The sequence below is a fragment of the Ciconia boyciana genome, chromosome 1 (assembly GCF_034638445.1).
Source record: "Ciconia boyciana chromosome 1, ASM3463844v1, whole genome shotgun sequence".
Classification (NCBI taxonomy): Eukaryota; Metazoa; Chordata; class Aves; order Ciconiiformes; family Ciconiidae; genus Ciconia; species Ciconia boyciana.
This window is the reverse complement of record NC_132934.1, coordinates 99137576-99159688: the sequence shown is the minus strand read 5'-3', so window position 1 is coordinate 99159688 and position 22113 is coordinate 99137576. Positions and strand designations below refer to the sequence as shown.

The following is a 22113-nucleotide window of genomic DNA, read 5'->3' as shown; positions in this document are numbered from 1 at the left end:
AAATAATCCCTTGGGCATGCATCTACTTTAAGCTGCCATTTTGGCAAAGAGGTCCCTTGGACTTCTGCCTAGGTGCCACTTAACTCAGAGAAACCTAAATGCTCCCTGATGTCAGCAAACATTTAATCCACCCATTGCTAATGCATTTCTATTGCCCCTTTCATCAAAGATGCCAAAGATGTTGCAACTGGCATTTAGATGCTACTCTAGCTGAAAAAAAATAACCTAAAACAAAACAAAAAAACCTCTTTAACAGGGAAAGGTTGCTGCATTGTGCTTTAAAAAAAAAAAAAAAAAAGGAAAGTGTTTTAAATGTAGTCAACCAGTGAATATTGACAGCACAGGTTGTTCTAGAAGTAGAAATAAGGACCCTCTCTTCTGTTCCACTAAAACTCCCCAAAAATGCAGCACTTAGGAGAAAAACATCCGGCTTTAAGACTCCTGTCAAGAAAAGTACTTATCAGTCTAAGTACATTTAAGAGCAGAAGCAGCTGTATTGATTCTTAGCACACTTGGCACACACGCTTGCCTGACAGCAGTGCAAGGTCACACACTGCAGTTAGAATGAACTTGAAGAACATGAAAATGGATTACTCTATTGTTAAACAGACTAATGGACTGTGATCCAGAGGTAAATATTTCCTTTGTTTATTTTGGAAACACCAGGCATTGCACCAGGACCACTCTTCATGTCAATGAATGAAGGGAAATTGGGCAGTGATTTCCATGTGGATAGATGTTGCCTGGTGTCCTGTGCACCCCACTGAAGCATGCCATAGGGAATAGCCATGCTCATTCATATGTTTCCATATCTGCTTTGTTTCACCCTATGAAAATGAAACATCCTTTTAATAGACCTAAGAGATTCTGTTCCAGCAATGAGAAAAATAAATGAACAAAACAATTTAAAAAATAGACTCCTCTTACAAATCCTGAAAACAGATGCAAAGAGAGTTAATTTAACAGCCTTCTACTACAGTAAAGTTAATTGTCAAAAAAAAAAAAAAAAAAAAAATCTATCAGGGCTAAGAGTGAAGAATTCCTGCTACAGGAAGTCTCATTCTCACTCATTTTAGTATCTCTGTCATCAATGTTCCCAACCTAAAACAGCCTGCCAAAGTGCATAGCAAAATGCCACCTAATCATCTGATTCCCCTCAATTAGCCCACAGACATTTTCTACATTTCTCCTTCTGTCAATGACTTAGACAACTTCCCTCCAACAAACCTTAGCACCATTCAAAAAAAAAAAATAAATATTGCAGGCTGCATTGACCACTTCTCAGCCACATAAAACCACCTCATCTTGCCAGAAGTAGAGGAAGCTCCTGCCCATCTGTGGAAGAGCTGAGAGAGCTGCATCAAGGAAGCTATCTCCTGTACACAGTGAGAAATGCCATATGCTTGTAGGATTTGTAAGACAGAGCTACAGATCCTTGGGAGCCTTCTGCTGGTGTTTTACTAGCCATTTTTCCAAGTCTGGGACAAATGGACATTGCAAGGCACTATCTGTAACTGTGCCATTGCTACAGAGAGAAACTAATTAAAGGGATCCTGTCCCATATGTCGAAGCAGGGAGTGCGATACCTTTTCAGGGGATGAGTAGATACATGCATCCTGCAGCAGAGACAATGGGATGTTGCACCAACGACTAAGAAAAATAAAACACTGGCAACCTCTTTGTTCACATAAACCTCTAACGGTCTGCTCACGGAGACTCATTGATATTTCTGCCTATGACAATTTCAGCAAAAGCAGTTTATCAGCTGTAACTCCTCTGACTAGACAGAGGAACATTTGCATGTCCACTGGAAGAAAGACAAGGAAGAACTGCATGGTTGTGTTCAGTGTTTCTGGTTAGATAAAGCTGGCCCTAGAGGTTAAAAGGAACCTTATCTGCACCATCTTCACGGTAGCAGTCTTTATTTATCAAGATCAGTCTCCTGAAGCTTGTTAACCCTTTTTACGTAAGATAGCAGAATATGCATGCTATAAGCTGCAATTGCAGGAAGCTGAAAAGGTGGGGTGCGTCCCCCCCCATTTCATTAACCATTAAAATTTGGGGAAAACAAACCAAACAAAAAAATCAAATATCAAAGTGTTTCACGCTTTAAATCATATTTTTTTTCCATGGAAAGTAGACATAGAACAGAAAATCATAGAGGTTCAAAAGCCTTGTTTTCAGTGAAAAAGACACTTTCAAAGGAAAACTTGTCTTGGTCTACTTGTATCATGAGCAACTTGCAACAGAAATCAGGAGCATGTGTTCTAGTGCAGTACTTCAAAAGTAACCCCAAGTGCATTTCTAAGGGTCATGCTCTGACATTTGATTCTGTGGAATGTATAATTGGTAGGCTTATTTAAAAGGTGCTCTTTCATATAGAGAATCCTTACAATATGAACCCATCATCATTTTTTTTTTTCTCCAGATTTTGCCTTTATTTGATTCATATCTCAGCCATCCCTAATATCTCAAATCTTTCCAATTGTGTCATAAAAAGAACACCAAAAAACCCCACAAATACACCAAATATCTTTTTTGGCCGGTGTTTTTATGTGCCCATCCTGTCCAGCAACCAATTCCCATCAAGGCACAATTTTAGGAGCTTCAGACAAACTGAATTTTCTCTATATAAGTACAACATGGTATCAAAGAATAGAGGAAGTTTTTTCTCCTCTCTACAATTCTTTCAGTTACACTCTTAAAGGCCTGACTGACTTTGCTTAGTTTCAGTAGTGAGTTCAGAAATTCAGTTTCCAGTCTGCTCTTACTGAGATTTCAATTTGAACAAAGTTTAAAAAAAAAAAATCCAACATCCTAAATCTAACCTTGTCTCATCATCCAGGGATTGAAAGACGACTTAAAAAATTGAGAAAAAAATGGGTGGACAGTGTGCATGGGAAAGCAGCAGTATTTTAATAAAAAAAATAGCAGCAATAATTTAATAACAAACACTTAAGAAATACAGTGGTACCTTGGCAGCCATCCTGTGTGGTTTCTCTTTCAAGAGCCAGTGACTGGAATGCAGAAGCAGTTACTCTTCTATTCCCAATAATCTTATTGTAATAGCTTTCACTGAGAAGTTAATTAGGTTTGGTGTCCTCTGAGCAATCATAGAATTAAGTTACACTTAAAAGGGTTTTAACAGACCTTGTTCAATGATCCCAGAAAACCCAGAATTATTTTTGGGTTCACAGAACATCCGCCTTCACCCAACTCTTCCTATTTCTTTCTCTCCAAAGCATACCAAAGGCTCTCATTTTCATCTTTCTGGTACTTTTCAATAGAAAATTTTTGTATATGTATATATGTTTTACAAAGATTCGGTTACATCATCAGCCAAAGTGAAAGAATGGTAAGAGACACCAGTGAAGTATCTCTGCCTTTGTGGAAATTCTCCAAGTGAGCTGCAGTAGTGATGGGAAGGTTTATTTTGGTAGTGTTAGTTTAATAACCCATGCAGAAGTACTTACATGTGTTCATTAATTTTCCACCATCCTCGCTCACAGCCTTTAATATTCTTCTCACTGATGGTATAGTTATGAAACTTCAGAGCTATACCAAGGCTCTTCTGTGGAGTCTGTTGTGAGCAAGAAAGACAGTGCAAGCAGTCTTGTTGTTTCCTTTTGTGGACATAGTACACGAAAGTCTTTAGACTTGTCTCAGCAATTACTGTGCTTGTCAATGCCATGGTCTAGGAGCTGTGCTGACTTCGCCAGCTCCACAGCCAGCACTTGAGACACCTGCCAGCTATTCAGTCTTGAGTAAAAACAAAGGTTGGCAGAGCCCCGCCACAGCTGCAGGCTTTCTCCCCCTCTAGCCAACAGTCCTTTCATCTTCAAAAGGCCACTAGCCATAGAAAGCAGCTTTTGTATCAAGATCAAAGCACTCAAACACATCCAAATTTACTTGTGCAGGAACACACATCCCCAGCAGATTGTTAATTAAGATACTGCACTGAATACCTGTGTCACCTTTGTAATGCTAGGAGTTATTTCTACCACAATATTGTAGTCTTCTGCTAGCACCTGCTCAGCCAAGCATTCTTTAGCATTTTACAAAAGATTTTTAAGGCCAGCAGTATCACGAGGGCTAATAATTAATTAGAATTTCCTTTATTAAAAGGAACAGAACCTTTTTGCAAGACAAGGCAATGTTCCTTTACATTCAAGAGCTGGTTCAGGACAAGAATCCAGAAATGGAGATTTTCTCCTTCTCTCTTACAGAAAACATGATTTGGGAAATGAGGAAAGTCTCAGCATTGACCTACTGGAAAATTAAACTGTTTTGAGAAATAAGTCTTGGGGATTGCCCATGTTAAGTGTCCAGAAACTTTTCCCTCAGAAGTCCAGGGTGAACTGAAGACCTGAAGTTTAGCAAAAAAGTAATTGCCTTAGCTTTCTAGAAGAGCAAGAGGCTGTAGATCATGGCTAGCTGGACTCCATTCAGATCAGTGTGATTCAACATGGGCAACCACTAGCTTAACCAGATATGAGTAGCATAAGCAGAAAGATGGGTAACCAGCGGACTGCATTGTATCTACAGCCAGATTCTTCAGAGAGGAAAACAGTAAGGGCAAACCATAAGTCAAAGATCATATTTTAGCAGCATCAATAGGGAAATACTAATGTCATCAAACAAGGCATGACAAAACTATTTTAAACAGATGTAAACTTTCAGTCATTTGCTTTCAGGAAAGTACCGGAAAAGATGCAGAAAAAGAATATCAAGAAAAAAGTCTGTGGGATTGTGTTGATAGGACAGAACATCTTAGGAGACAAAAATTCAATTTATTAAGCATAACAAAATAGACTGAGAAGACATATCAGAGAGGTGTTAGTAATAACTAGGTTAGATGACTCTTTTGTACATACTTTTTTTCCAAATTTTTGGGGGTGGGAAGAGGGGAATTAAAAACAGTAAAGTCTTACATTCTCTGCCGTGAAGCAATTCTGCAGGCTAAACATCAAAACTTATCTCAGCTCTTCACCTTTATAATAGGACAGCTTAGGAACTATGTTCTCTTCGTTAAGAATAAGTGCACAGAAAAAAAAAAAAGAAAAAAAAAAACAACACAAAAAACCTGAGTACAGCCAGCTATTCAGCTATGTCATTTCTATAAACTGCCACATCTGTAAGGATGCAGGTTACTCCCTACACAATTGTTTATGCTATACTTACAGGTTCGGTGTGCCCAAAACACACAACAGTGCCTAAGAGAGAAAGAGATTAATGTTACCTGGAAGTTCCACGCACAAAGACATTTTGGAGGATAATAGCTTGGGTAATAGGGACTTGTGATTTTCCCTTCATAGCTAATTTTCTCTTTTGTCACTATTGCTTTTCCACATCCTAGGGAAAAAAGGAGGCAGAAGTTGGTAAACCTTAATATATTTCCAGAAAAGCTATTCAGTGGGCTAAGCATCCAAATTTATCAGGATTCTTCCACTGCAAAACAGGGCAGCTTAGGAATTATATTTATCTGGGTTCAAGCTGTAAAAAGATACTCTTCCCAATGATGCAGACAGACAAGGGATGTAAAAATCTAGGAACGTTTGCTGGGGTCTCCAGGACCAGGAGAAAACATTGTGAAGTTTTATATCGGTTATTTCACTGAAGGCAGTTCTGCAAACAAGTCTCAGTGAACAGTGTTGCACATAAATACATCCACGCTGCAGTAGTACATGAGGATGTCTAGTCTTCAAATGCAGCCAGTTAGAAGAGAAATGGACAATGTGCTAATCTAATCAGCCTTCTGGAAGCCAAAACTTCCTTTTACGATGGCTCAATGGAGTTGGAGAATTCATTAAAAACAACACACACACAGAGACCAACAAAGAAAACCCAACCCTGAATTTAAACCAAACAACCAAACAAAAATAACAGCCCTGAATTTAAAGTTACTTATGATGGAGAATTTATCACATGCTTTTATGGTGGTATTTTAATGCTTAATTACTCTCAACATGGAAAGTATGCAGCACCTTTTTGAGCATTGGATTGTGTTAGATTTTTCTCTTTGTACTACTTAGCATGATGTTCTTTGTACTATTTGTGATTATGATCTAACAACTTCTTAAAGCTTAAAGCAATAAAAAGCAGATGACAGGCTTGTTGCACAAACATAACTGTCGCCTTTTTGTTAATGAGGAGGCAGGGTCCAATAGAAAATGCAGACAAAGCTACTGAAGTTTTATTTTCTCAAAGTAGTTTTTAGTGCTGAACTGCTTCCACCTTTAACATCATCACGGAGTCCCAAACCAGGAGAGAGGCCAGAGCAGTGCTACACCTGGAATAACAACTCCATCTACTGGCACATTGCAGTCCTGACCAACCGAATTCAGTCAGTGCTGGTTTCAGCCTTCTCCCTCCATATTTCACTTAGGGACAGCTGTCTGCACAGATTAAATTAACCAGGAGGAAGGCAGACACTCAGTAATGCAGAGGAGATGAAGGAGAGAGACAGGCATGTAGAAAAAAAAGAAACTGAGATACAGGAGTCATTTATCCATAGTCAGGAACATGACAACCACTTTGGGATCTGAGAAACAATACAATAAACACATTTCCAAACACAGAACAAACCTACTTTCTTGTGTAATGACCTCGAAATAGCCATGGAATTCCTTCCGTTCCTTTATTTGTGCTGCCTTAAACATTACCAGCATGAGATTATTTGTGGACACAAGTGACACCAATGAAGCGACTGGTTCACAGGCTCTGAGGGGGAAGAAAGGAGAGTACATACGTAAGCAATCGGTAAAAAACAAACAAAACCCAAAACAAAACCCCAACACATTGCTCTCATTCTGTGCATAAATTTTCTGCTGGTGCAGAGCTTACCTACTTCAAAGCCTAGTAAAAACTCCATGCTCTTAAACACAAAAAGTACACGTTACAAGGCCAGTAAGAAACCCAGTATTGGAAAGTTACTTACAAAAAAGAAAGAAATTGCAAACATGAAAAGGAAGATGGAATGGTTAGCTCTAGGAGATAATACTGACTTTCAGCCTTCACTCCAAGCAAAAATGAATGGAGCCAATAGTAAAGAAAGGCTTGTAGAAAGAGAAAATTTATTTTATTAGACCAACAGATTTAGCTTGGGGTTGGGGAGTGGGAAAGACAAGAAAGTTATTCTTCAAGTCAGAAATGAAGAACCTGAGCCAATGAACTAGTCTCATAAAAAAAAAATATGTTACTTTCCATATGCATTACCTAGCAAATATCCTCAGTCCTCTACAGATACTAACAAGTGAACACCATCTGCTGTTTTATAGAAAAGTCAGTGAGTGATTCAAATTACTGGAGGACAGCTCTTGAAGAGGACTGAAAAGCCAGTGCTCTTTTTTGAGGCTTATACACACACTGACAAGCCAGAGAAAAGGATTTCAGGGGTCAAAACACTGAGCTCTTCCTCTACTTGGTGGAGGTGCTGTCTTCACCTTTTGGTATGACAGAGCCCTATGGAACTAGTTACCAGGAATTTCAAACAAAAAATCCCCGAACAAGCCTACTGGATCATTAGAGAGAAAAAAAATAAAAAAATAATTTAAAAAAAAATTCTCCACATCCCTCAACCCATCAGAGCTTCAACTCTAGATTTTAACAACCCTCTAAACTACTCAAATAGAGCAGCTAAAAAAAGCGCGGAACTGGTGAGTGACGGTAAGTATCCAAAGAATCACAAGACTTAGTTTAAGAACTTCAGTCTCATATGAAGAGCACTAATCTTCATATGGAAGAAGAGTTTGCTTAGGGGAGGAATTTTTGACATTCTCTTTTAGTTAGCATCTGTTTCCTGATAAGAAAGAGAAAAATACATCCAGTAATGTGTGAACTACTCATGGTTCTGCAGTTAGGTGAAGATGCACTCCAGTTGAAAAATAAAGAAGAATTTAAAGAATATTTAACTTTCTTTTATTAGCAAGATCAACTTTTCCACTTTTGGAAAAAAAAAAAAAAAAAGTATTTTGCCAGGTGTTGTGTGCATAACGCTTGAGGATCAAAGTATTTTTAACAAAACAAAACAAACCCACCAAAAATTCAGTTGACAAATCTACAGAAAAAAACCCAAACAAATGATTGTCAATGAATTCTCAATGAAAATTTATACTTACCGGTACAGTATCTTATGTTTGATTGGCATCAAAGAGTCATAAATGGTTAGCGAGTCAGTGATGCAGTTATCTGCTTCAATCTGAAGGGATACTATTGAAAGACGAAGAAGATGGCCCACTGATGCAATCAGCTTAAAATAGCAGATTGTTCCCCCTGAGGTAGCATGGATATCCAGAGGAAAGTGCTCATGCAGGCGATCAGCATACAGATCATACATACAATTTGTTCCTGTGGAAATGTCACATTTTCAACACCGGACGCTCGTTACAAAACTGTTCAATCCTCATGGAGTACAAAAAAAAAAAAAAAACCAACCCTAAAAATAATTTAAAACTAAAACAACATATGAAAGCATAGCTAAACGTGAAAACAAAGTAGTCTATGCCACTCTTAATTGCATCTTAGTTACAAGTCTGTGGTCAAGGAAACTCTATTCATAACACCACAGAACATTGCAAACAGTGCTGTAAATAAGTCCTTGTAAGGTATTTGCACAAAAGCGCTGCCATTTTGTACAACAGGTATTTGCAGTTAACAAAGAACTGTGGAGCTCCCAGAGGATAAAGTACTTAGATCAAATAATTTTTCACTGAGAAGTGTTCATCAAGGCAGAAATCAACTGCTCACCTCTACAGATATTAAGATATTTATAATAAATAAAATAAAAACAAAATAAAAATCAAGCTACATTTTTGTATTGCTCTGGGTTTTTTTAGATTATTGTTCAAACATCAGGATTCTCAATGTTTTATTGTGAAATGAGCTGTAAGTGCTACCACTAAATTCAGATTCATCAATTCATTCAGGTTTGAAGGGATGGTAGGACCTTTCTTGCTCAACACCCTGCTCAAAGCAGGGTCAAAATTAATTCAGACCAGGAGTTTGTCCTGTCAAGTCTTGAAAACTTTTCCAGCATTAAAAGTCACTGTTAGAAATGGAAATACTGTGAAATGTAAAAGATACAGCCTAGCCTACAAAACACTTATAAAAAAAAAAAAAAAGGCTGTGCCATAATTTAGATAAGAATCACCAGAAAATTACCCTACTTGCATCCAATTTTCCAATTAAGCTGAAACAATTGTTGCTTTCAAGTCAAACATATTGGAGGTCTTTATTTCAATTCAATATTGCAGCTCCCATTCAGCATAAAGCTTAGGGATTTTTTTTGTTTGGTCATATCAAAAACTCTTAACATAGCTCTTTGAAAGGTGAGAAGGAGAAAAATGCAAATTAGGGAGAATAAGATCCAAAGTAAATATTTGCATTAATTTCTGCCTATTAAAAAGACAAATCTCTGAAACAGTTACTATCATGGAACACCAGTTAGAGCCCTGTGAAAGTTCACTATCAATTGTTGACTCAAACGTTGGCCTTTCAACCAGCAGTTAATCAAGACAGGAAGTGGCAGGCTTTGTCTGACTTCCACTTCTAATTTACAATCTTGAAACTAATGCTATGAATGTTCATGAACAATCTGTAAGGGTCACATACCGTTCAGCTGAATTACAGTTACAACTATTTAAAGCTTTGGTTGAGCCATTGTTCTTCCTTCTTCCTTCTTGTTCTTATCTCTTCCCAGTAATGTTCTTTTTTATAATAGTTAGTTGTGCTTATTTACTCACCCCTAATAGAGCCAGCTTTGATAATAGTCTTTAGAATTATGTGACTACCGTTATTTCTACTAAGTAGTTAATAATGTGACGAGCTCACTGCTGGTGAGGAGGATGGTGCAGATATTTCAGAGCTGGCTCTGGAACTAGAAGTAATGCAAGCATACCGGTTTGAAACCAAAGCTGGATACAGTCTCTACCCAAGCAGACCCTGCACAGATAGATACCACGGCAAAACAAGTAGAGATTCAGTTGATGCAAGTGACAAGTTGCTTCTCCAACCCATTCTTCAATAAATCTGCACTCCAGTGCTGTGCCTGAACTTATAACTAGGCGCATCTTCATGCCAAAGTAACTCCATTGCTCTCAAAATACAACCAGGCCATTCACCTTCCTTGTATGCTGCTGCATTAACACTTTAACCTCTGCACCATATTCTATAGGACTAGCAGACACACTCAAGGTACCCCAACAAATGAAACTGCACCAATAGAAGACTTTCTCAACTCCTGTGGCAATCAATGTTGTTGTTCCCCTGCAACTTCATTGCATACCAGCACTACGCTTCTCATAGATACCAATTGGCACCTGTGGTTGACTACATTGTAAGTCTCTGAAAGATGCCTAGAATATGGCAGGTCATCCTAAAAAAGCCTTAGAATAAATATTTGTGTTGCACTGTTCTTATTTTCTTCTCCTTTAGGAAATGCACTCTGGAATAAATTGGCTGACTGTACTAATTCCTCTGCCCTGGAACACTGAACTGGGAGATGAAATTGCTATACAAGTAAGAACCAATGCACAAAATTCTTTTATATAATTAAAATGCATATAAGGAGATGTGACAAAAGCTGATATTGCTATGCTTTGCAGTTTAAGTCAGGAAAGGTTTTGAGCAAATGAATGCTGTAGCAAACTTGACTTGAATTTTGAGAAATTATGGGCTGATATCAATCTAAGCATTGCAAACCATGGCCCAGGGTCTGTGACCCAAAGTCCACCTGTGGACAGCAGTACCAGGAGACCTTGACTTGGCTGCACTGACAAAAATGATTGTTAATTCTGAGAAAGTATGCAAGCTAAAAACTTGCAAGAAAACAGAAGTGGAAATCACGGATAGAAATGTAATTGTTGAAATAGTACAAGTTAATGTCTCAGAAAAGACAAATACAGACATGGAAAGGTATAAAGCCCTTAAAAAACTGAAAGGGTGTAACTTCACAAGATTAAAAGTAAGCCTGTATTAAGGAACAAGGGAGGCCAACACATCCCTACCTGATTGACAGCTGCTGGCCCAGAGACTTATCAGGTGCCTGCATCAAAAGTGATTAGCATACTATTGCTTAGCCTGGTAGCACATTTTTTCTAGGTACCTACTCCACATACTAGTGAACATAGATGCACTGTACTTTTAAACTGCTTGTAAAGTCTCTGCACATTGTCAAAGAACCCTACTGGAAGGTTTACAACAAGAAACCAAGCAGGTGTATAAGTAGTGTCTCCCATAACACTGGCAAAACTGAATGGCTTAAACTAATTTCTGTTAGGGAATTCACTCAAAAGAAAAACTCATCATTAACCTTGGAGAAAAGGGAGTAAAGGAGGATAAAGGATGGACAAAAGCATTGCTATTGTTTATCTCAAAAGCCAATGAATAGATTTAAATTCAGTACTGCCCAGTTTAGAAAAGCTTAATCTTCTCTTCAACACAGAGTGAATAGCGAACAACTAACTGAGTTTATTTCCTACCGTGCCACCAGGTACCTCTAAAAAATTTACCAGTCAGAATGAAGGCAGATAGTTTCTGTATCTGTCACATGCAAGACTCTTGGTCACTCTTATAGCAACTCAGGACATAAATGCCAAGGCTGAATGTAACCCTCTTAAATTAACACTGAACAGTATCTTTGAGTCTAAGACACAAACTAAAAGCTTTGTTCTTCACCTCTCCTCTGCCAGGAAGCTGCCAAAATGGTGAATTACCTGTTGCCGTTGTTGACCAGTAATCTGACCGGAGACCTGCTGCACAGAAAGAGAGTTGTGTGAGTCTTCTCATTTGCCCAAAATCCAGAATTCAGGGTTTAATTCAATCACACTTCTTTAATATAACACTAAACACACAGGACAAAACAGCTATCTCAACAAGGGGGGCTGCCCAATCTCCCTTCATCTCTGCAAATTCTGCAAGCAGCTTTGGAGGTATCATCTCCCCAGACATCTTAGCGCCTGAGGCAAGAAGAGGCTGTATGTCAATTAAGCAGTCAAATTTAATTGAAGGACTGAGACAGAGGTACCCAGGAGGTCATTTTCTCACCCTTGGCCAGAAAGTCTTTTTCAGGTTTCAGCTGGACAGAGTTGTTCAAATGAAGCTTGTTCTGTCCTTTGTTCATAGAGCTGAAAGTCATACAACATTTTGTAGCTAATTACGTTAAACAGATACTTGAATCCTACGTTGCTAATTTCTTCCCCAGACAGGAATGGCACAGGAATTGTTTAATGAATGGGCAGCTTTATAATCCTTTTCTTAATCTTTAATAAAGGGGTGACAAGAATCTCATTTTCAATGGAGGGGCCAAAATTTGACCCATGTGGAAACCTTAACGCTTCATCTTTTTATACTTTTCAAGTCACAGACTAACCCAAATCTGAGCTGGCTACAAGGTGTCAGGCTTAGCTCCTGAATTTGAACATAAGCACTCCATGTAAAGGAAGTTTTGCAATCAGCATTCACAGGGATACTTTGTACCTTGATTTGACCTCAAATCTGGTTTTGATTTTCCTTTTCCTTTTAATTTTTTTCTATAATGATTTTAGTATTAGAAGCTTAAGATGCTGGATAAAGATTTTGGTTTATTTATACAATTTGCTACTCCAAGATAAAAATGTTTGCTTAACGAAGTATTTCCTCAAGGATATGGGTATATGCTAACACTAACCACTTAGTACAATGGAGTCCATGTCGACCGCAAGGCCCTGAAGACTTCCCACCGAGGTCCGGTTATTGATACTTGTCTGAATGGAATCCTTTAAAATGGCCGCCACACAATCCTCACACAGCACTTGGCCTTTTGCCTGTGGTACCACAAATACGATCCAGAAATGAATAAGGAGGCCTCCATTGTTGTTGTTACTGAAATAAAAAGGTCCTACAGATTACTATCATGTTGAAAGTTTTCTGAAGACTAGACTCTCAACACAAGCTTCTGAAGTACAAAGTTAGAAGAGTATGGCTTATTTCCATCTTGCCTTGTTGCTTTGACACACTGAATGTATTTTCTCTCCTACAAGTAAAATAAATAAATTAAAAAAAAAAAAAGCCCAAAATGCCAGAACACACTCCTCACACCCCGTTGGGGACCTTCACTAGGCTGACTTCCTGAGGGCTCCTGACTTTTGAGATCTACGGGAATCATCATATGTACTTGAATCAGAGCTGGATTATCTCGTGAAGATCATTGGATTGGAATACTAATCCTCTAGCATTAATTGCATACATAATATTAGAGTAAATGCACTTTATTGCAGTATAGGGATTTACCCCTTCTTCTGTCAGTAGAAAACAGTTTTATACCAAAGTTACTTATAAAATATGTGTAACTTGACCAGTAATACAGAACTGTGCTCTAACAGCATGACTAAGTGGTTAAACTTATGTGTGACCTATCAGCCAAAGCATCACCAAACCTCTTTAGGGATGTTATTACTGATTACCTTAGATTATACTCCTGGCAGACAAGGAACTGCTTATATGACTTTAGTTTGCCCTTACTTTTGTGAAATGAATTAGTCCAGGTTATAAATGTATTTTGCTATCAGTACAAGTGCATAGCAAAGAGATTAAATCATAACCATCAAAAAAAGGTTTCTCTTGTGGGCTTATTACATTATATACTACCAGCAGAAATACAATTACATTAACCACAGTTTTACCTGACTTCTGAAACTGTGGACTGCTTATAAAATTTGGAGAAAGAGGAGGTTGTGTAGACCAAGTTAATCTGAAAGAGAAAGTATTAAGCCAGTGAAGATTTAGCATTTCTGAAAATCAGCCATACCTAGAGATGTTATATGCCTAGGTTTTCCTAGGAACATCCTTTTTTCCACCAAGAACATGCAATCTGCACACATTTCCAGACATACAAGCTAAGCAGAGCAGCAGACATGAACAGACCAGCTCTGCAATGCACCCCTAACAAGTCCGATATTCCCAGGAAACATCGAACCTTCTGCCCATGACCAGCTGATGTGAAGAGCAATGTTTTTTCCAAATAAATGAGTTTTGAAAAGAGTGCACCTTCTTTGCCCAGCAAATCCCAAACACAGAGGGCTTCCCTATCCTGATGCTGAAACTTAGGGCCAGTCTTCAGGAAATAAGCACGTACTCATAACATTTTGAGTGTTGGTACTAAGGTGCAGTTAACAGCGCATCTCAGAGCTTTTTCCACAGAATCACAGAAAGACTGAGATTGGAAGGGGTAGTTCAACCCTTCTACTCAAAGCAGGATCAACTACATCATGGCCACGTCCAGTTGAATATCTCCGAGAATGGAGACTCCACGGCCTCTCTGGACAACCTGCTCCAGTGTTTGATTACCTTCACAGTTAAACAGTTTTTTCTAATGTTTATGTGGAATTTGCTTGCATTTCAATTCAGTTTGTGTCTATTTTCTTCACTAACAGCTTAGTATTAACATATTTCTTTTGAATACACAGTGTAATATATGTGGAGAAGGAAAAACTTTGCTCATTTCACGCTGTGGGACTGCCTTTGGGGAAAGCAAGCTCTGAATTCCACCAGTTCTTTGTATGTGTGCGATGATACCAGTGTGACAATAACCTTCATTCCTCTTGTTCAAAGAGGCACACTTCTAAAGCCACAAGGTGGCATGTACCTCAAGCTGTTCAGACCTCATCCTGCTGCTTAATGGTTAAAATTAATGCCCAAGGGACTGTAACACGGATTATTTTGAAGCAAAGGCTGTAAAAATCACATTAGTATTAGTCCCTAACTTTTAGTGTTTGACACAGGAAGTTTGAACAATTATTTTAAGGGCCTAAATAAAATGGGTGGAGCTCAATCTTTCTCCAGGTTAGGCTACAAGGGATTTTATATATTACTGTTACTATTGAAGGGGAAAGGAGCCTACCTTGAGAGGTTCTTCCACTACCTCCCTGGGGGTCTCTGGGCCAGGAGCCACGAACAAAAGGGTTTCAAGGAGAAAAACAAAAAAACACCCAAATCCCCCACATCCCTACTAGCAATTTTAGTCAATAGTCATATCACCAAGAAGTGCAGTTTCGGCAATGTAAAATCGGTTGGTAAGTTCAGACAAAGTTTACAGACAAAAAAGTGATTTCCAAGTTATGTTTAAGTAGGAGGTGGTGACACTGGCAGTTCACACCTGCTGTCACCTCTCTCCACTATGTGTGACAACGGCAGGATGCTCTGGGGCAAGAGCAAGACACAGGGCTCACAGCAGGTTAGAGCTGCTCCATGGACAATGTGGAAAGTACCTGTCCTGCGCTGGTTGTCTGTCCCCCCTGCCTGAAAGCACTTCAGTCGCTAATGTGTGGGACTAGGAAAACTAGACTGTCTGCTTTCAAGTCTTTTGTCATCCACCTTTTTTTTGGGGGGGGGGGGGGGGCAGGGAAGAGTCATCAGTCTTATCAAAGATAGTGCTGGAAAACAGGAACATGAGTTCATATTATAAGATGACAAAAACTTAGCAATTATCCAAAAATCTCTTAGTTGCATCTGAGTTTTTGTTTGTTTGTTTGCATAGCAGTTTTATTATTATTGCTTGAATCCTTATGTGGACAGTCCTACATTTCCTGATGTTAATGTCTTTTTCCTCCTCACACACTTTAAAGTCAAATTCACTTTTAACCAAGATTCTCACCCCTCTCTTCCCACTGTAGAGCAGCCTTAATTGCCTACAACAGAGTGCTACTTCTGCTTTGACTGATGCAAGGTGTTTGGGAAGAATAATTGTCTTTAGAATACCTGGCATCAGAAGGAAATGTAAATGTAAATATGTCTGAGAGCTCTAGGGTAATTATAGATGCTCTAAGGCAGAAGACTGGCAGCAGATACCAATTTAAATGCCAAAGACTTCATTGGTCTAATGTCTTAAAAGTGGCAATTAAGTTTTGAAGGGCTTGTGTAGAGTTCTATTCATAGACTCCGATTTATGGGGGGAAACATGTAAAATTTTTAGTAAATGTAGAAGTCAAACAGACCTTTTCAAAACTCGGTTTTTGATTAACAAGCTGAAAGCACTCAGTTCCTTCTTGCCTCCAGATAGCCACCCTTTGTACACAGTCTTTCAGTGGGGAGAAAAGAAAAAAAAAAAAAAGCAGAACACCACAGCAGACTCAATGGCACCTGAAAGTTGCACCTCTTGCTCACAGCTCTGATCTTTTTGCTAGCCAAGCAGCCCACTCATCTTACCACATGCTGCACATTCTGTGCCACAGAGAGGAATTCTTTCGACTCCTTCTGCCTATATTCTGGGAGAAACTCTATGTTGGCAACACGAAACAGTCCAACAAAATACAATGCATCTTTGTTTTCTGCCTGAACTGCAAGAAACAAAGAAGACGGTTAGCCTCCTTTTTTTTTTTTTTTTTTTTTAATAACAATGAGAATTTTTTTCTGATTATATTCTAAGCCAAATTAATCTATTCAGCCTTACAGTGGAAAGGACTACCAAATGAACATTACGTTTTCAAAGCCAAACTGTTCTAGATGAGTACCACAACATGAAAGTTAATTGAGCACCTGTTCCCTACATGCAAGATAAGATACCACCATACAAATGAACCAGCATAATGAAGGCAATATCAACATCCAGATTCTGGAGCATCCCTAAGGAATCTTAGGTAAAATTAGCGTTGGGGGTTTAAAGAGGAGAGCATAGCTTTTACTGCCCACTTAGACACATCAAGCAAGAAGGAAACACTCCACAGAAGTGATAATTTCTTGTCCTGTCCAGTGCTTTTACAGGTCTTAAAATCAATATTTGCCTTCTATATTTTACTCCTCTTTAATTTCTTTACATCTATCCTGCATGAGAGACAAAGAAATTACCCAGCTTTCAGCAGGTCAAGAAACACAGTGGAAGTCAAAATTTGAGGAATCAAGTTCACAGGAACTGTTGCGTCTGTGCAATTAGATAGCACATATTAAAAAAATGTGTGATAGCACATATTAAAAAAATAAAAAGTCGCACTTCCTAAAGCCAGCAGCTATGCCTGCTTTTATAATTATTTGTTAATTCAACTGTCTGAAGTCTTAACAAAGATGCTCAAAAGTCTTTCAGGCCCCATTTTAAATAAGTTTCCTGTTTATTTTAGAAAGAGCCTTCAGGACAAGTGAGATCTGAAAACCAACTGAAAGTGCTATTGGGGATAGTGATGTATGAAATTAGCATGAGCTTCCAGTAACTCACCAATGAAAAGCCACAGTAGTGTCCAGGTTACAACTCCTAAAATGAATAGAATGAGGGTAAAGAGAATTATTTTGTTTTGAAGATTCCACAGCAACTTATCTTTTTTCTTCAATTTCAATTTGCCATGTTTTTTCCTTGCCAAAATCCTCTTTACCAATTTATCTTCTGCAGCTACCATTTGGATTGAGATGTTGGCTACCTAAAATAAGGTGAAAGACAATAAAAAACATGGAACATTACTAACAGTGATTGACTGACCAATGACTAGAACAGATCCCCACACATATTTGTCTGTTACTGCATATACACAACTATAACTTAGTAGCAGTTTAAAACTCCAGTCAGAAAGTAAGGTCCTTTTCTTCCAGACACTTGCTGATATAACTGTCAGTCCCTATTGCATAAGCATGTAAAAACACAATGTACCCTAGAATAACAGCTCACCATGCAACAGCTACCCAACATTAACCATCTGAATGAATGCTAATATCCTTGTGCATCCCTTATTAGTGTAAATTAATCCTCGTTAGTCCAAAGGGTAGACAATGCTAAATTACCTTGCACTGTCTGCAGCTGAGATGTATACACAGACAAGTACTGCAGAGCAGCAGCTTTTCACCAACAGCTTGGTGACATAACCTAGCAAGGTGTCTCATGACCCAAATAGTTGCTATGCTTATGCAAGTTTGGTGCGGAAGCAGACACCCCACACATTCAGTCATTCATTCCCTTTATGTGGGGTTAGCATGATATTCAAATAGTCAATCCTCTTTCCAATACTATGGCTTGTCATTCCCCTGCTAAAAAACTAAGAGACAGGCACACTATCATTGCTTTCTCCCAGCCCATGGTCAAAATGTCACTGCTTTGAAAAAAAGCCACTTTCTTCACAGACGAGAACTATCTCAATACAAGTGGGATCAACCCATTCATTCCTCAGAAAAAAGTCTCTGCTTCCTTTCAGGATGAGGAGCAGTGGGTACAGACATCCTCCTGCATGTCCAACTCCCTCCAGTGAACAGGATGACACAGCACAGGTCTTGCTGGGACCTGGACAAGGTCATCACCTGGATATCCAGCCCCTTGACAGTTTATTTTGAACTACAGTCCCAGATTTTCTAAAGCTAGATTCAAAATATCTCCTGACCATCTTATCTAGGTACAAAAGACTACTATGTGACCATTTCTGCATTTGCAGGAGCAGTTTCTACTTCCTATAAGTATGTTATCTATCTACAGTTTGGTCTGTTCTGGAAAACTGGTTTGTACCAGACACCCCCCCAGGCATTTTCCTCTGCAGGAGATCATCAACGCATTTAAGCATACAAATAATGTCTATGAGTTGCTGCAGGCACAGCAAGAGCTGTGTGCAGAAATCTCTGGGACTTCATAAAATTCCCACTTGGAGAGCTCCTGTGACAGTCAAACACTTTGTTGTGAGATAAGCAAGAGGTTCAATCACCTTTTCTCAAGTCAATTCATTGTCTTATCTATACAGAGGTTAGCTGGTGAGTCCCTGGACCACTCAGGGCAGTAATGACCAAGTGCACTGGGTATGAACACAGGCATAGCTGTGATACCCAGCTGCACCAGAATTAGAACTATGAAAAACCTTGAATTTCCTGCTCATATCACAACTATAACATAAGTTACATAATATTGCCACATCAATAAGGAACACTCAGGAAAAATATTCCAAAAACATGCTGATGCTAGTGAGAAGGAAGGTCTCAAGAGGCTGCCTTAGGAAGCTGTGGATTCTCCGTGACTGGAGGTGTTGACAAACACCACTCAGCAATGAGCAGCAAGAGTTTTAGTGGGAAGCCTTCTATGAAGCACAAAACAGCCTGTAAGACAAAAAGACCTGGCTCAGGAGCCCATATATACAAAGATGAAACTGAACTTCACCATTTTAAAGATGAAGACCAAAACAAGAAAAGATCTTGTTCCTTGCCTTTGGAATAGCTTGATTTATTTTAAGGGCATTTTCAAAGTGGGTGCCCCCCACCTCACAGCTGATTTTATGCCACTTGCGGGCTAGGACCTACTCAGAGGTACATTATCTCTCAGCAACGCAAATCAAGAATTTCTGTCCAAAGACCAATGATAACTGGTCTATGATTTGCTCAAGGTGCAGATAGCCTCACTCTGCTGAGGGACAAACTCCTGTCCCATCACCTATCCCCTTCTGTGCCCACACAGAAATACACTGAAGAATTCACAGTCACACTACAACAGATGCGCATACAACAGCATGGACCTTAACTTGGGCAGATCTGGCTGTTCCCTATGCTCAATAGACCCTTCTTAGCCTCTGCAGAGCTACAAGGGGTAGGCAGCAAGGAAAAAGGCTGCAATAATCTGCCAGGCTATTTGCCATCATTTCATTCTTTGAAGCCTCTCAGAAGGGGTACACTGCAAGAGTGTGGCCTGTGGTAGACTAAAAGTTGTGGGCACAAGACTCATTTTTCATCCTTACTAACTCTATTTCACTTGAGGAGGGAGAAGTATGAAAGTCAGGAAGTACCCAGCTAAGAACCGCACTCCAAGTTATCAATGTGGGATGCTAAGTTTAATACAGGGGCTACAAAAACTATGTGCTGATAGAGCTTGACACCCAGGAAATGCCAAGCGTAACTACTAGACATTTGCAAAAGCAATGCTGTGAAATAATCTACAAGAAGTGTGTGTTTCCTTCTGTCCAACACTAGTAGAACCACATGTGAAGTACTGTCTCTAGTTTTGGGCCCATCAGTATAACAGAGATATTGATAAACTGGAGCGATTCCAGGGGAGGGCCACCAAGAGGCGAGGGGCTGGAGGATGTGACTACATCAAAAGCTGAGAGCCCTGGCATTGTTTAGCTGGAGAGAAGAAGGCAAAGTCAGTGTGAGTAAATCTAATTATAGATTTCCCTACCTAAAGTGAGTTATGGAGAAAACAGAGCCATACTTTTCGTGCTGATGCACAGTGAAGAGACAGCCACGACAGTCACGCATAGCAGCAGGGGAAAGTCCAGCTGGACAAACAGGGGGGTGGGGGGAGGAGGGGGGAAGAGAAAAGTATTTCACCATTAGGGTCACACACCTGAGCCATGCCCAGAGAGGTCAGGGAACCTCCATCCCTGGAGATGTTCAAAACTCAGTGGGACAAGGTCCCAAGAAATCTGTTCTGGCTTTGATGTTAGCCCTGTTTTTAAAAAATGGTTGGTAGATCACCTTCAAAAGTCCCCACCAATGTAAATTTTTCTGATTCTCTGATAGTATGCCCTAGTAATGCTTTCAGTAAGAGAGCTCTGCGTATCCTCACAGAGAGAGCATAAGCAACATCATCACAAATATCCTGACAGTCCCACAGTCAAATACAATGGCTAGCAACCTTTGACCTCAGAGTCGAGAAGAGAAATTAGTAATAAGTAATAATGAGTAGAGTAATAAGATCAGGTAAGACACTTTGTAATTTCCTCAAACAACACGTGAAAACACTGAACTGGAAGATTTCAGACTCTTATCTTCTATCTAGGTAATTAACTGCACTTGCTTTGTATGTTCTCAGGAAGGACTCAATCTGCCCGTCTTCTATATTTTTTAAAAACCTTATTGAGTACAATTCTGCTTAAGGATGAAAACCAAATTGTCTATCTTTTTGTTTGAAGCTCTGCTCTGTCATGTAAAGTTCCCTTATACCCTCAGGTGCTCAACAGGACAGCTTGAGACAGCTGAATGAATGCTCAGTTCTGACATCTGAAATTTGGGCCACTTTCATCAAAGCTCCCCCAAGAATATTTTATATTTAACTTTTCCCATGTAATTCATTTTTGTAACTGTAGAACTAATGAAACAGATTTATTCTTAAAAATTAGATACAAAGTTCCTGTCAAGGATCATTAAAGACTACTCAAGATTGACATCACTGGACTATAAGTAAGCACTTAAACAACTAATGCCTTCGTTGCATTCACCGTAATTCTAATCTTATTTTGAAAAATGCATTTCATGTATCAAGGCTTGCATGGCAAAGCTCTCTATTACACAGGATTCATAGGAATATTGAATGCTATGCTCTACATTTTAAATATTTCCCTAGGTTATATTAGTTTACCATAAACACTTTATAGTAAGAAAAACAAAGGCAAAGTTAAGCTGTTCCCTTCCCTCAATAAGGATCACAACTCTTAATTCAGCTTTCCTCTCTACTGCAACTGCAACTTAGTTCTTGTACTCTAGAATTGGTTTCCAGCTAAACTTGCAATTTGACTATCACCATACACTGAATTATTTAATTGCTTCTTTGTCATGAGTTAATGTTCATGCAATAATCCCCTTCTGTATCTTCTCAGAGAAAAGCAAAACACTTTACCTACTTTAATGTTGCCTTTCTTGCCTAGAATTTATTTCTTTTTGAAAAACGTGCTGCCATGACACCAATATAAGCTTTTCCTATTGTCACACTGACATTCTCATTATTTCAGTTGTCTGAAAATACATGTTACTAGTAATCTGAAGGTATACAAACATATGTCGGCATTTTCAGGCTGAGCTATAAAATAGAAAGTTATGACAAATCTAACTGGGATGTGAAGTTTAATACTTGAGAATTAGATCATAAGAGATCTAATAGTGTCCAGAAGTGTATGAAATCAAGAATGCTTAAGTCACCTACTTACACTTAGGTCTTCTTCAGGTTTAGCTGCTGGGTGATCGTTTTTTTCATCCATTCAAGCAGAATTAATTTTATTGCTTGTCCCAGCTGAAAAAGAGCCTTCCACCTTTTCTCAGGCACCACTTCTACTTCTGAAGCTAAAGACAGCTAACAGGAATGTCCAGGACCAAGAGAGGCATCAATTTACTTTGATGAGTTTCCAATTGTAATCTCATCTGCCCTCTTGCTCTTTTGTGAATATTAGAAGGATGCTATCAAGTAACTTTAGACAT

At 39.0% G+C, this 22113-nt stretch overlaps 1 protein-coding gene across 1 annotated transcript in view; it reads right to left on the bottom strand.

Moving 5' to 3' along the window:
• TMPRSS7 (transmembrane serine protease 7) overlaps nucleotides 1-21911 on the bottom strand; it is a 31079-nt gene extending 9168 nt beyond the window's left edge. The window contains exons 1-10 of the mRNA XM_072851472.1: nucleotides 21846-21911; nucleotides 17180-17378; nucleotides 16180-16310; nucleotides 13659-13726; nucleotides 12665-12858; nucleotides 11712-11750; nucleotides 8118-8346; nucleotides 6590-6720; nucleotides 5240-5352; nucleotides 3474-3580 (exon numbers count right to left, since the gene is read on the bottom strand). Coding sequence (XP_072707573.1) covers nucleotides 3474-3580; nucleotides 5240-5352; nucleotides 6590-6720; nucleotides 8118-8346; nucleotides 11712-11750; nucleotides 12665-12858; nucleotides 13659-13726; nucleotides 16180-16310; nucleotides 17180-17378; nucleotides 21846-21896 — 1262 coding nt within the window. The 5' untranslated portion in view covers nucleotides 21897-21911. The remainder of the gene's footprint in view (nucleotides 1-3473; nucleotides 3581-5239; nucleotides 5353-6589; nucleotides 6721-8117; nucleotides 8347-11711; nucleotides 11751-12664; nucleotides 12859-13658; nucleotides 13727-16179; nucleotides 16311-17179; nucleotides 17379-21845) is intronic.
• Nucleotides 21912-22113: the final 202 nt, after the last annotated feature.